The following is a 12,474-nucleotide window of genomic DNA, read 5'->3' on the forward strand; positions in this document are numbered from 1 at the left end:
CTAATGCTTGGTAGTGACAGTTAAAGTCTTCAATGGTCGTACTGTCCCGACAGTACCACTTAAAGTCCCCAGACCAATGGTTCCAGATGAAGGCTCTTGAAGTGCAGTGTACATGGGATCAAACGACTGGTAAAATGCACTCAGGTAAGCAGTTGTGACACCAGCTGTGACTTTGGTATACCAAACAGAGGTGGGCCATTGTGTTGTTGCTGTTGTTTTGGTTGAGGTTTTAGTGGCTGAAGTTTTCTTGTAAACCTGGGCTGTTTATATTGTTGTTAGCATGGAAGGATGAAAAAAAAAAAATTACAAGGCAAGACAGGACTCACCATTAGTTGTACTCAAAAACAGGGTCATGAGCAGAATAGCAGAGAAAATTGATCGTATTAATGTATTCATTGTTTGTTCTTAAGTATATATTTATACTTGAAAAGGGGGGTTTGTTGGTAGGTGTGTTGTTATTTAATATTTAATTAAAATGGATGGTAAAGTAGAAGAAAGAGATTGTTATTGTTGTTGTATATGTAACTGCTACTACTGCAACTAGTTGTGAATATAAATATATATATATATATATATATATATATATATAGGTACTAAGTTTTAGCTAGTCAGTTTTTTAATTAACAAGAGAACAGCCACTTGTACTTTTAAAAAAAAAATTCAATATATATATAATATTCAAAATGAAAGAAAGTAAGAAAGTAAGAAAGAAAGAAAGAAAGAAAGAAAGAAAGAAAGAAAGAAAGAAAGAAAGAAGGAAGTATAAAGAAACTCAGTTAAGTTGAATTTTTTTTATTATTTATAAAAGTCTCTTGCGCGATATATAATAAACACAGATTTTTTTTTTCTTGACCGATGGCATAAAAACAAGAGATACGTTTGGAGAAGTATATATTTTATATTTATATTTATTTACTATAGAAATTTAAAAACAGATTAATAGCAATATTGCTATTTCTATATATATATATATATAAATAAATTCAAACTTGATCTTTTATATTTTATTTTATTTTATTCTATTGTTATCTAAAGAATTTGTTGCAATAAAAGGTTTTTTTTTCTTCAATGCAAAAAAAAAAAAGTGTTGATAACCCGAGTGTTTCACTGGCTTCGCCTTAAAAAATCTTAAAAATCACTTGTAAAAGTCAATTTCAACTTTAATATATTATAATAAAAATATTTAATACAATAAAAATTAACACTTTTTTTTTTTTTTTTTTTTCAAAACAACATTTATATAACTATAGTCTTCTACGTAATATTTCTATAATATATAATAAATACAAATATTTATGGAGAAATACGTATGAACCGTTTGAACGGCAAAATTTAAACTATAAAAACGTCATTAATTAATGAAAATCAATAAATAAATAAATATATATAATTTTGAAATTCGGAAATTCCGGAATAAATATATATAAGAAATTTGAAAAAATAAAAAAAAAAAAAAATAAAAAAAAAAAAAATAAAAGAAATATTTTGTTTTTTTCTTCTTTAAATGCCGAAGCACAAGAATTTATTAAATTTATTTATATATATATATATATATATATCTATTAATAACATTAAATATTACTCATTATTAATAATTATTTATTAATTATTAGTTAATTGTAACAAGCCACGTGATGTTGTAACAATATTAATTTTACTTTTCTTTTTATCTTTTCTTTTTATCTTTTTTTTTTTTTTTTTTTTTTTTTTTTTTTCAAAACCTCTCAATTCAATTTCTACCCCCCACTACCACCACCAACAACAACTACCATCCAAAACCTATCATGGCTTTGTTTTTAGCCGTCATTACTTTTTAAACATATCCAACTAACACTCATACACCACACCCACCACCACCACTAGCCATGGCCTATCATTACATCCACCTCTTCCTCTATTATAACCAACTGTAATGGCAAGCAGCAACCAACCTCTAGACAATACACCCAAGAACCCTAGGTCTTCTTACAAAGATTCACGGGTTCTTCAAGCCTCCTTCAAACCAAATGCCCCTTCTCCTCTTTCACCTTCTTCTTCTTCTTCTTCCATCCCAACTTCCCAAATTCACCGTTTAAAACCTGCATCTCCAACATCCCCAGCACACTCTCGTTCAACATCATTCTCAACTACAAAACCTTCCCAAAGACCCTCTCTCATCTCTGCAAAAAGTTACGAAGCAAGACCACACTCTCATAACCAACAACGCGTCTCCTTTGACCTATACCCATCAATTGCTGACTCTCAACAACCATCCTCTCCAAACTCTGCATCCCCACGTAGTTCAGGCTCTTCCAGATACCACCATACCCCCTCTTCCCCCCTTGGTCCTTCCTCATCAGCTCTTACCTCTCCAGTTGCAATAGGCTCTCCACCACTACCACCTCTTCTATCTCGCTCAAAATCTTTCCTCGCAAAGTCCCTCGGAGATAACGAAGATTCTTCCTTTCTACTTCGCTCAAGAGAATCTAAAACTCATCTCAACCGCTCCCTTTCTTCTAGCAGTTTAACATCTCTTAACTCAAAACGCCGTAGTGCAGGTACTAATAATAATAACAACAATAACAATAACATTGGAAACATTAATCACAATGGTAATAATAGCAATAGTAACAGCAATATTAATGGCTTAAACGGACCAAATAACAGTGGCGGAAGTAGCAGCAGCAATAATTCCCCCAGCATAAATAACTCTTCCGGTAGCGAGGCAAGCAACCGCTATTATGCACAAGAAAAGGGATACCTCCAATACATTCAAAAAGATTCCTATGATTCCTACTCTTTTAGACGTATTGGCCTACTGGACTCGGACTCAGATTCGGATGATGACTCGGATCTTTCTGAAGTTACCGGTCTTTCCGGTATGGGCACTACTTTTGGAGACGATTATGCTGACACACTGTCGTCCTATTCCTTTCTAGAATCCAATCAAATGACTCCAGGCTATGACGAAAATCTCCATGAACGCCTCGAATGGCAAGCAATGCTGGCCTCTGTCTTGACAGGCGATGTCGTCACCTCTGAAAAAAACAGACTTAAAACTGGCGGCGCCATCATGAAGGAAGACGATGTTTGGATTGGCATCCGCGCACGCATGTGTGGCCGCACTCTTGAGGCTCAAAAAAAAATCATTGAAGAGTCTCGTTCAACTGTAGACAATACCCTCAAGGAAATTATGAAATTCACTGCAACCGACTCAACAAACTTTGACCTTTGTCGCGAAGAAGTTCATGAAGTTTTGGACCGTATCGAACAATGTGAAATGCTCTGGACTTCCACCCAGGCTTTCAAGGCAAATAGTGCAATCTACCGCGATGATACGTTCCAGCGAATGCTTGATGCCCTCAACACCTGGATCAATATTACTGAACGTGTCACTGAAGAAGTTAATCTTCTTCGTCGCTGGGCCGGTAATTACGAAATGGACCCCCATAAACCCTTTTCGGATATTATGATTGATATGTCTACCCTCACAGAACACATTTTGAAAAACGAGGACCCCCAAGAAATCTTCCGCACTCAACTCGACAAACACATTGAGCCCATCATAATCTCCGCCCGCGAAGGCCTCGCCGAATATGGGGCAGAAATGCGGGTATTGGGTCTCCCCATCCAACGTGCTGGGCTTCAAGTGCTCATATCTTTCCCAGTTAACTTGATTCACGAAATCATCCGCTCCTCTCTTGCCTTTTCAAAGGGCATGTCTAACCCAACAATGATGCTCATTGATAAAAACATTGAAGATATTACCCTCTACCTCAATATTGCCTACATGATTAAAGAACGCACAAATTCTTACATACAACCCCTAAATGAAGTCGACTGGGTCGACTGCACCCCAGATGCTGCCTTTGACAAGTCTATTTTGGAGTGTATTGAATATTTTTTTGTCTTGTCCCAAACAAAGCTCTCAGATACACCAATTCACCATTACGGTCGTGGGTTCAAAGATATTGAATCTCTCGAAACTCAGTACGCCTTTTTAGATCGTATTGCACGCCCCATTAAGGACGGCCGCATTACCGTAGCCATGAGCTCTAGTCTGCTGGCTTCCAAAATGGTCAACAATATGCTTCGCTATTGGGATCGCCAAACTGCTGGCCCCGTCATGCTCAACGAGGCTGAACTTCAACGCTGGCAATCTACAACTTCGGAACAAGTACGCAAAGCTCAGCGTAAACTTTTACGTTTTTATCAAATTCTTTCGACAAACTATAAAAATGCCGTTGAAATGTCGTTCCAAAATACTAGACTTAAAGCACTTCTCGATATGCTTCAAGATACAAATCACTTTTTGGTGGTCCCTACGGACTTTTACCAAGATGCATTCATCATTGCCAGTCCTGGCTTGATTGACCGACCAAGCACTATAGAAGGTCTACTCAAAGGTTACTATTACGACCAAGATGTCGAAGGTGATTTGTCCTACCGTCCCGAATACATTATTCTTTTCCGACTGGAAGAGCCCCTTACTTGGGAAGGCCCACTGGTCGAAATGAGCTTTGAAGCACCTGATGCAGTAAACTCCATGGATTTGCAAGCAGGCCGCTTACGTCTTGTTTCCGAGGGCGGTCTTCACGACCTTAATACTGTTCGTGAAATTCTTGCTGGTCAAAACATTTCTCTCGACAACTTTGAAGTGACGGCAGATTCCATCTCCCATCAATCTAAAGTCAACCATGAGCTCAATCGCATGCGCAAACTGCTTTACCGTACATCCATTTCCGTCATTTCCAATACTTGCAAATTCCGCAAAAAGTTCAAGGGTTACCAAGAAATTGTGCATAATATGTTTGTGTTTGCTCGTGAATTTGGCCAACGCGGCATGAACATTATGATTCCTGCTTGGCGCAGTCAAATAGCCTCGGAACTGATAAACTTGTGTATCGAATGGCTATCCTTTATTTGCGACGACTGTGTGCCAACAGATCTCAAAACTTACCGATGGACAGTCGTTGCCATTGAGTTTACTATGATTTTGACTCGCGGTGTCAACATCATTGCCCTCTCCAACGATCAGTTTACTCAGCTGCGACTCAAGGTTGCTGGCTGCATGACTCTTTTGATTTTACACTTTGACATTATGGGTGCTCGGTCTACTGCTGCACGACAACGTAACTCTAGAGAGTTGACCAAGCGCGATAATGCTGCCAAATTCGACTTGGATCTTGTTGAGGAGTTCCATAGAGACACATACAAGCGCATTACTGAGATGGAAGGTTCATGGTCGCAACAAAACATGGGCAAGGTGCTTGACGAGAGTGATTCGAATTTAGAACTGGTGACATATCTTGTATCTAATTTCTCACGCATGTCGATTCGCTGGAAACAGGGTCGATTTATTGGCGCTGGATCGTTTGGTTCTGTGTACACAGCGGTTAACCTTGATACAGGAGGTGTCATGGCCGTTAAAGAGATTAGAATGCAGGACCCTAGTTCAATGCGACAGGCGCTAAAGCAGATCCGTGACGAAATGACAGTTTTGGAAATGCTACGACACCCTAACATTGTACAGTACTACGGAGTCGAGGTGCACCGGGACAGAGTGTTTTTGTTTATGGAGTATTGCCAGGGCGGGTCCCTTGCGCGACTGCTTGAATGCGGCCGGATCGAAGACGAAACCGTGATACAAGTGTACACCATGCAGATGCTGGAGGGTCTTGCGTACCTCCATCAAATGGGCATTGTTCACCGTGACGTCAAACCAGAAAATGTGCTCTTGGATCACATGGGTATCATCAAGTTTGTGGACTTTGGTGCAGCAAAGGTCATTGCACGCAGAGGTCAGTCGCGATTAGCAACAAGTAGTGGTGAAGAAGCAGCAGCAGCAGCCGCTGCTGCCGCTGCTGCCGCTGCTGCTGCATCTTCAGCTTCAGGTGAAAATGGAGAGTCTTCTGAGGCCGCTTCTGCTGGCCCTCCACCTGCGACTGCCAATCGCATTAACAGTATGATTGGAACTCCCATGTACATGGCACCCGAGGTAATTACCGGCAAGTGCGAGCGAGGGTTGCAAACAGCTATTGACATTTGGTCACTAGGGTGCTGCGTGCTGGAAATGGCAACAGGACGACGACCATGGGCCAATCTTGATAATGAATGGGCAATCATGTATCATATTGCGGCGGGACAGTTGCCTCAATTACCAGTTTCGGAGCAGCTTTCGGAATATGGGATCAAGTTTGTGGAGCGCACGCTTGAGCGTGAGCCCCGTAAACGTCCAACGGCTCTCATGTTACTCCAGGACCCGTGGATCTCCATGATCCGCGTATCTCAAGGAATCACCACACCTGGTGAATAAAATATTATTTAAAAATTCATATACACGGGCTTTTTTTTTTTTTTTGGTTTTCTTTTTCATTATCTTTTTTGTATTTTTTTTTTTTTTGTAAAAATATTTAGAATAACTTTGTACGGAACAAATCTTTAAACCTGTTTAAAAGAAACCCTTCTTCCTTTTCTTCGTAAAGAAGCTGCGGTGCGTCCATAGAAAACGCAGCTCCAGTGGGACGTGAATGAGGAATCTCGCCTGGCTTGAGAGCTGGCGGTGGTGGCGGGGCTATAAGTAATGCTTTGAGATCAGGTACAAGTCGGTTTGCACCTGTAGCATAGCATGTAGTTAACTCTTTAGCCAGCACAATACCAGACCACCGTGCGACACTGGGTGCCTGTAGATTGTAGCTACGGATTGCCGAGTTGATATTGTCAATCGACATTTGATGGTACTTTTCTTGTGTAGTTTCCCAATTAACATCATGGAACTTGGAACCCTCAGCACTAATTTTTGCTGCAAGAGTCTCAGCACGAGCAATCTTTTCGGCCACGGACCCGCCGCGGTCGTCAAGTGCAACAACACACTGGCGAACCCACTTGGCAACCATTTCTCTGCGGAAATTATCAATACGGGTATGCAGCTCACGTTGCCGATCGATCCATACGGGTGCACCTCCCTGGGACTTGACGATGCGGTTAAGCAAGTACTCGGTGGTATCAATGTGTGGGGTAACTTCCGGGGTCGATGCGCCGGTACCCTTTCCAGCCTGTGGGCCCCGGCGAACAGACGCAAACTCTCCCCGAGCCATTGCAGCCTCTATGCGCTGTGTAGCTAACGATGCAATTGCAGACTCTGTTCCTGCAAACGAGGCTGTTCCGGCTACTGCCACAGGTGTAAACCGTTCTGCATAAAGCTCACGGAATGACGGGCCAGACTTATCTTCCTCATCAAGCGGTGACTTTTTAAGCTTATCTTCGGTTGAATGCTTTAATGCAGAATAATCCAACGATTGCTCGCGTGCCGCTGCAATCCTCGAGCCCGCTGTTTGCGCGGCCCGCTTATCAGCTGCAAATGTGGGCATGGGTAATAGGGGATCGCCCATACTTCGTCTGCTAGCTGCAGGTACCTGTTTAGCAGGTCCCACAGAGTCCACCAGCATCCGGTGTGCCAGATCCGTATGATGTTCTTGTCCTGTCCAGGGGGTTGCATGAGCGGTATCGACGCCAGCCTTGGACACATATTTCGGGATACGTGCCAGGTGCACTGCACGCTGGTGCTGCGCCGCATACTCGGCCTCTTTGTGTGCCTGTGACTCTATCTTTTGAGCAAGTGCGCCGACTGTTTCATGGTACCCGGGTGCCACCTCGTCCGGACTTAAAAACGATGGCTTCCCTGCGAGCGGGTCGTCTTTAAATGGCCGGCTTTCCTCTGCCAGTTGCGCCAACCGTCGCGTCATAGCCTTGTCGTCGTCATCGTTGTCATCACCATAATTGGCTTTCGATGGCTTAGTAGAAAGGTACTTCCGAGAGAGATCTTGACGGTACCGGTTTATCGCAGCTTTTGCTACAGTTCCGGGTCTCAGCGGCATTTTTTTTTTTTTTTTTTTTTTTTTTTGGGTTGTTGTTGGTTTATTTTCATATGTGAGATTTGCGTATGTTATTCATGTTGATAATATTAAGTTACCATAAAGTAAATTACATTTTACCCAGTAATAATATATATAATAGATAAATAACTTAGGCAATCCCTAACCCTGTTTAAACCTCCATTTCGAGCAGCATCGCAAGACTTTTTTCCTGCCATTTTTGGCTGCATTTTCAAACTTCCCCCCCTAATAGCACTCACTACTACCAGCAAATCTTGTAGAAACAAAACAAAACCAGCATCGCCAGCAAGCTTCAAAGCGTTGCTTTTTTTTTTTTTTTTTTTTTGGTTTTTTCCCTTTTTGGATCTTGTTTTTTTATTATTATTATTATTTATATATAATAGCTCAACAAGAAGACATCTTTTAATACCAACTTGTTGCCTGTTCTCAACTTTTCCAGTCTCTCGTTTCTTGTCCTTCCATCTCTTTAACTCTCCCTCCCCCCTCCACCACCACTACCGCAAAAATTCGCCGCCAACACCCCCCGTGGCCCAGTCCAACTCCTTCCACTCGTTTCGACCCGCCGCCGTCGCCGTCACCGCCACCGCCTCATCCGTCAAAGCTGCCGTCAAAGCTGCCGTCAAAGCTTCCAACCGTTGCCAAAAGCTCCTTCTTTGCTGCACCCACAGGACCTACAAGAGTATCTTCCGATTATCGCAATAACATACAACTTCCAAAACCTGATAGTCAAACCCCTCCTGTGTATGATTATCACGATATCCCTTTAAACGCATCTTCTTCTCAAGCTTTTCTTTCATCCAGAACAAACTCCAATCCTATTGATTCTACTGCTGCTGATTCTATCACCACTACTATCAATCAGTCTCAACAACAACAGCAACAGCAACAGCAACAACAACAGCCTCCTCCACCATACTACCCTCCTGTTAAAAACGTCTTTTCAATGTCTCTACCAGCTGCATCTGCTGAACCAGTCCCTCCTGCTTCTATCCTCACTCAGGTCGATGAATCAGCCGGATACCAGTCTTCTTGGGGAAACGATGGCTCTTCGTCAGCTTCTGATGCACAAAAGGCTCAAGAAAATGCCTCGCACAAGTTTGTTATCAATGCGCGTGGAACTCTCATTGAGCTGACCCAACACGAAATGTACCGCCTCCCTCAATGCATCCTTGTCGGTCTCTCTTCGAGTATCGTCACCGGCGCTCCAACTCTTGACTCTGGGGATCCCACTAACCCTCTCTATATTAACTTCCCTCCACGCTTCCTGCAATACACACTAGATGTATTTCGAGCCATGAGCAACGAGTCGCCGCGTAATTCGCTCTCGACTCTTGAAATGACTGACCTTGCAGAGGCTATCCGCACAAAACCAGCTGTTATTGTGCTTCGCGAAGATGTAGACTTTTATTGTCTTCCGCCTTCAGAAATAGTTTCTAAACGTCAAATGAATAGCATTAAACGTGCCTGTGGTCAGCTGCTAGTTCAACGTAACAAGGTCCTTGCTGGCCTGCGTAAATCGGAGCTGCCTGGGTCGCCAGAACAACACCTGATTGAAATGCTCTGCTCAACAGGCTTTTCCCCTGATGAGACCTGGGGTTACCGCGAAATGGAGCCTAATAAGACTGTCGTTAGCAGTCTGGCACTGGTTCGTCTGCGGACAGACTTGCTGCCAATGGAACATCACCAAAAGCAACCTGATTATACAGAGAGAAGTAACCCATATGATGATGATGACGAGAGGAGTGTAGCACAAATGTCTATTGACCAGATTGAAGATCCTCCACTGGTTTCTGAATCGGACGAGACCCCAGCGACCTCAGTAACTTCAGCTGAATTGCCTGATACTGTTTCGCCTACAACTTCACATGAATCGCATGAATCCGCAGCAGGCACTATCCGCGAAGAAGGTGGCAAGCCTGGAAGCACTAGTGAGCAACCAAATTTACAGACACAACAACAACAGCAGCAGCAGCAGCAGCAACCGGCGGTTGACCTGGCCAAGTCGCAGAAACTGTTTTTATTCTGGAAGAAACCTGCGCGCAAGTGTTGGTGGGACACAATCACCTTTTCCGATGTTCCTGGATGTGATGTGCCTATCAAGGTTCATCTGCGAAGTGTGTGGACTTTAGAACTGTGCATTGTTGATTAATGTCTGTCCTTTTTTTTTATTATTATTATTATTATTATTTTTTGTATGAGTATATTTTTAGCTTTATATTTTTTTTCTTGTTTCTATATTTCTTGTACTTTTTTTTCCTTTCTTATTGTGTAATTGCTTTCTTTTAATCCATGTTTTGTTTTTTTTTATTGATTGAATGACCTTTCTTGTAAAGATGAATACTAAAAAAAAATTGAGTGACTGAATGCCAACGGTATTCACAAATACAAACTTTTCAATTGGTTGATATTTAAATGTACAAGACGTGATGAATTTCAAGTATTTATTATTATTTTCCATTAGCATGAATGTTCATTCTGTTGAATTGAACATGAACATGAACATGAGATCTGAGATCTGAGATCTAAGATTTTCTTTTTAATGCAGAAAGATCTAAAATCATGGATCGGCAGAAACGGTTGGCTATAAAAACACAAAGATTTCCTTCAATTATTTCAAATTTTATAAAAATTAACTCTTTCTTTTTTTTTTTTTTTTCTGAATATCAATCAAATTATTTTAAAAAAATATATATAAAAATACTTTTTCAAATTATCCAAGTATTATGTTTTCTAATTAAATCGAATTGTCTTTTACTAACATTTCTCTTTTTTTTTTGTTTTGTTTTAAATCTTGAGATCGAATTTCAAAAATAACATCATAAATATTGAAAGTAAGTTAATTTGATCAGAAAAAAAAATTTTAAAAAGAAAAAGATAGCATACAATTTTGAATATCATCAACACATATGATAAAAAAAATTCAACTTCACATAATTCTAAAGAGTCTTATCCATCTTTTCAGCAAAAAAGCCATCATTTAAATAAATAAAAAAGTACATGACAACCGAGGGATTCGAACCCTCGCCTCCGAAGAGATAGGAACCTTAATCCTACGCCTTAGACCAACTCGGCCAGATTGCCCATAAACTTGAAAGTTTGACCTTAGTAAATTTCCAATCGTGTGCGAAAAAAATTTAAAACAGCTTGAATACACGGAGAATTTTATAAATTTTTGAATAAAAACAATGAAATACAAACAAAAAAACTTCAATACAACAAATTAAAACAAAATATTTTTAAAAAAACTAAAATGAACTGCTTAATAATGAACAATGTTTTAAGAGAGCTCAAATATTCAATAAGTTTTTGACAAATTAGCAAATTTAAAAAAAAAGAATTTAAGAGACATCTCAAAATATACATATAACAGGTCAATGGTTTAAAAAAATTTACATCAATAAAGAGTTTTTATAAATTAATATAAGCCATATTTTATTTGAAATACAATATTTTTAAACGATTCATATATTAAAAAGCCGTCATGAAGATCAGTCATTCAATTTACAATAAGTGAAATTATTCAAGACTTAAACATATAATAACAAAACCTAGTTAAAACAACATTAACGCTCATTAAGTACAAACATCAAGTAATTAGTGCCATCAACTAATTCAATTCAACATTTTAAAATATTAACCAGAATGCTAAAAAAAATCCAAAATTTTAAGAGAATCACAGATATATGTTAAAGAACAAATTTTTAAGAGAATTTAGTTTTAAAATATCTATTTTAAAATGCTATTAAACCAACATGAACAAAACATGTAAGTTACTAAAAAGGAATCCTTAAAATATGACTTTTTTTTATAGCATAACATGGAAATGCTTTACAAATTTCATGAAAAAAAATGTTAGTCTATTATTTTTTATTAAAATGATTTGGTTCTAAGGTTTTTTTTTTGTTCTTTACAATAAAATAAAATTAATTTTTTAAAAAAAAAGGTAATCGATTACAACAACATCCTACACGCCACTTTTTTTTTACATTAAGGGGGGGAGGGAGGTGATGATTTTTTTTTTGACCTGATATCAAAAGTAAATAAACTTGCAGAAAATTTTAAGGAAAAAAGTTGAAATAATAAATCAACTTTATGCTGATAAATACGGCTTAACAAAAAAAAAATTCTAAAATGATGTGATAATCTACTTAAGATTTATTCAAATTTTCGATATCCAAGTCCTAAAATAAACAAAGGTAATAATACTGTGTTGGTTCAATTTTTTTTTTCAATATTATAACGATATATTTATTGATATTATTTTTCTCAAAACAATTGTTTAAGCCTTCTAATTAATAGCGGAAAAAATAAATAAAAAATAAAACCAATTTGGTAAATGAAATCATATAAAAATTTGAAAATTGATTTGATTATCTGGTAATAACAACAATAATGACAATTCTAAACATTATGCTAATGTCAATTTAATGTTTTTTTTTTCTTTTTTGTTTCAAGGGATTAGGATTAAGTTCGATTAAATGAAAAAAAAAAAAAATAACGCACAGCCGCTAATTAATATGGAATCGTAATGGTTACACAACACATTAGTTGTCATTTAATTTTTGATATATAATAAAAACACAAATTGAGTTGGTTTTCC

The 12,474-nt window shown here is 38.8% G+C and overlaps 4 protein-coding genes across 4 annotated transcripts; 2 read left to right on the forward strand and 2 right to left on the reverse strand.

Moving 5' to 3' along the window:
* Positions 1 to 396, reverse strand: SAPINGB_P005351 (uncharacterized protein; the record flags this gene model as incomplete). The annotated part of the gene is made up of 2 exons (XM_032000065.1): positions 1 to 260; positions 327 to 396. 2 exons carry the CDS (start codon positions 394 to 396, stop codon positions 1 to 3), a joined length of 330 nt encoding a protein of 109 aa, XP_031855956.1.
* A 1,516-nt stretch (positions 397 to 1,912) lies between these two features.
* SAPINGB_P005352 (uncharacterized protein) lies at positions 1,913 to 6,295 on the forward strand (the record flags this gene model as incomplete). The annotated part of the gene is made up of 1 exon (XM_032000066.1): positions 1,913 to 6,295. The coding sequence occupies one exon, from the start codon at positions 1,913 to 1,915 to the stop codon at positions 6,293 to 6,295; it is 4,383 nt and encodes a 1,460-aa protein (XP_031855957.1).
* Positions 6,296 to 6,392: 97 nt separating this feature from the next.
* On the reverse strand, positions 6,393 to 7,856 carry SAPINGB_P005353 (uncharacterized protein; the record flags this gene model as incomplete). Its single annotated transcript, XM_032000067.1, has 1 exon — positions 6,393 to 7,856. The coding sequence occupies one exon, from the start codon at positions 7,854 to 7,856 to the stop codon at positions 6,393 to 6,395; it is 1,464 nt and encodes a 487-aa protein (XP_031855958.1).
* A 65-nt stretch (positions 7,857 to 7,921) lies between these two features.
* Positions 7,922 to 10,023, forward strand: SAPINGB_P005354 (uncharacterized protein; the record flags this gene model as incomplete). Its single annotated transcript, XM_032000068.1, has 2 exons — positions 7,922 to 7,957; positions 8,314 to 10,023. 2 exons carry the CDS (start codon positions 7,922 to 7,924, stop codon positions 10,021 to 10,023), a joined length of 1,746 nt encoding a protein of 581 aa, XP_031855959.1.
* Positions 10,024 to 12,474: the final 2,451 nt, after the last annotated feature.

The sequence above is a fragment of the Magnusiomyces paraingens genome (genome assembly GCF_902498895.1).
Source record: "Magnusiomyces paraingens strain CBS 517.90 genome assembly, contig: contig4, whole genome shotgun sequence".
Taxonomy (NCBI): Eukaryota; Fungi; Ascomycota; class Dipodascomycetes; order Dipodascales; family Dipodascaceae; genus Magnusiomyces; species Magnusiomyces paraingens.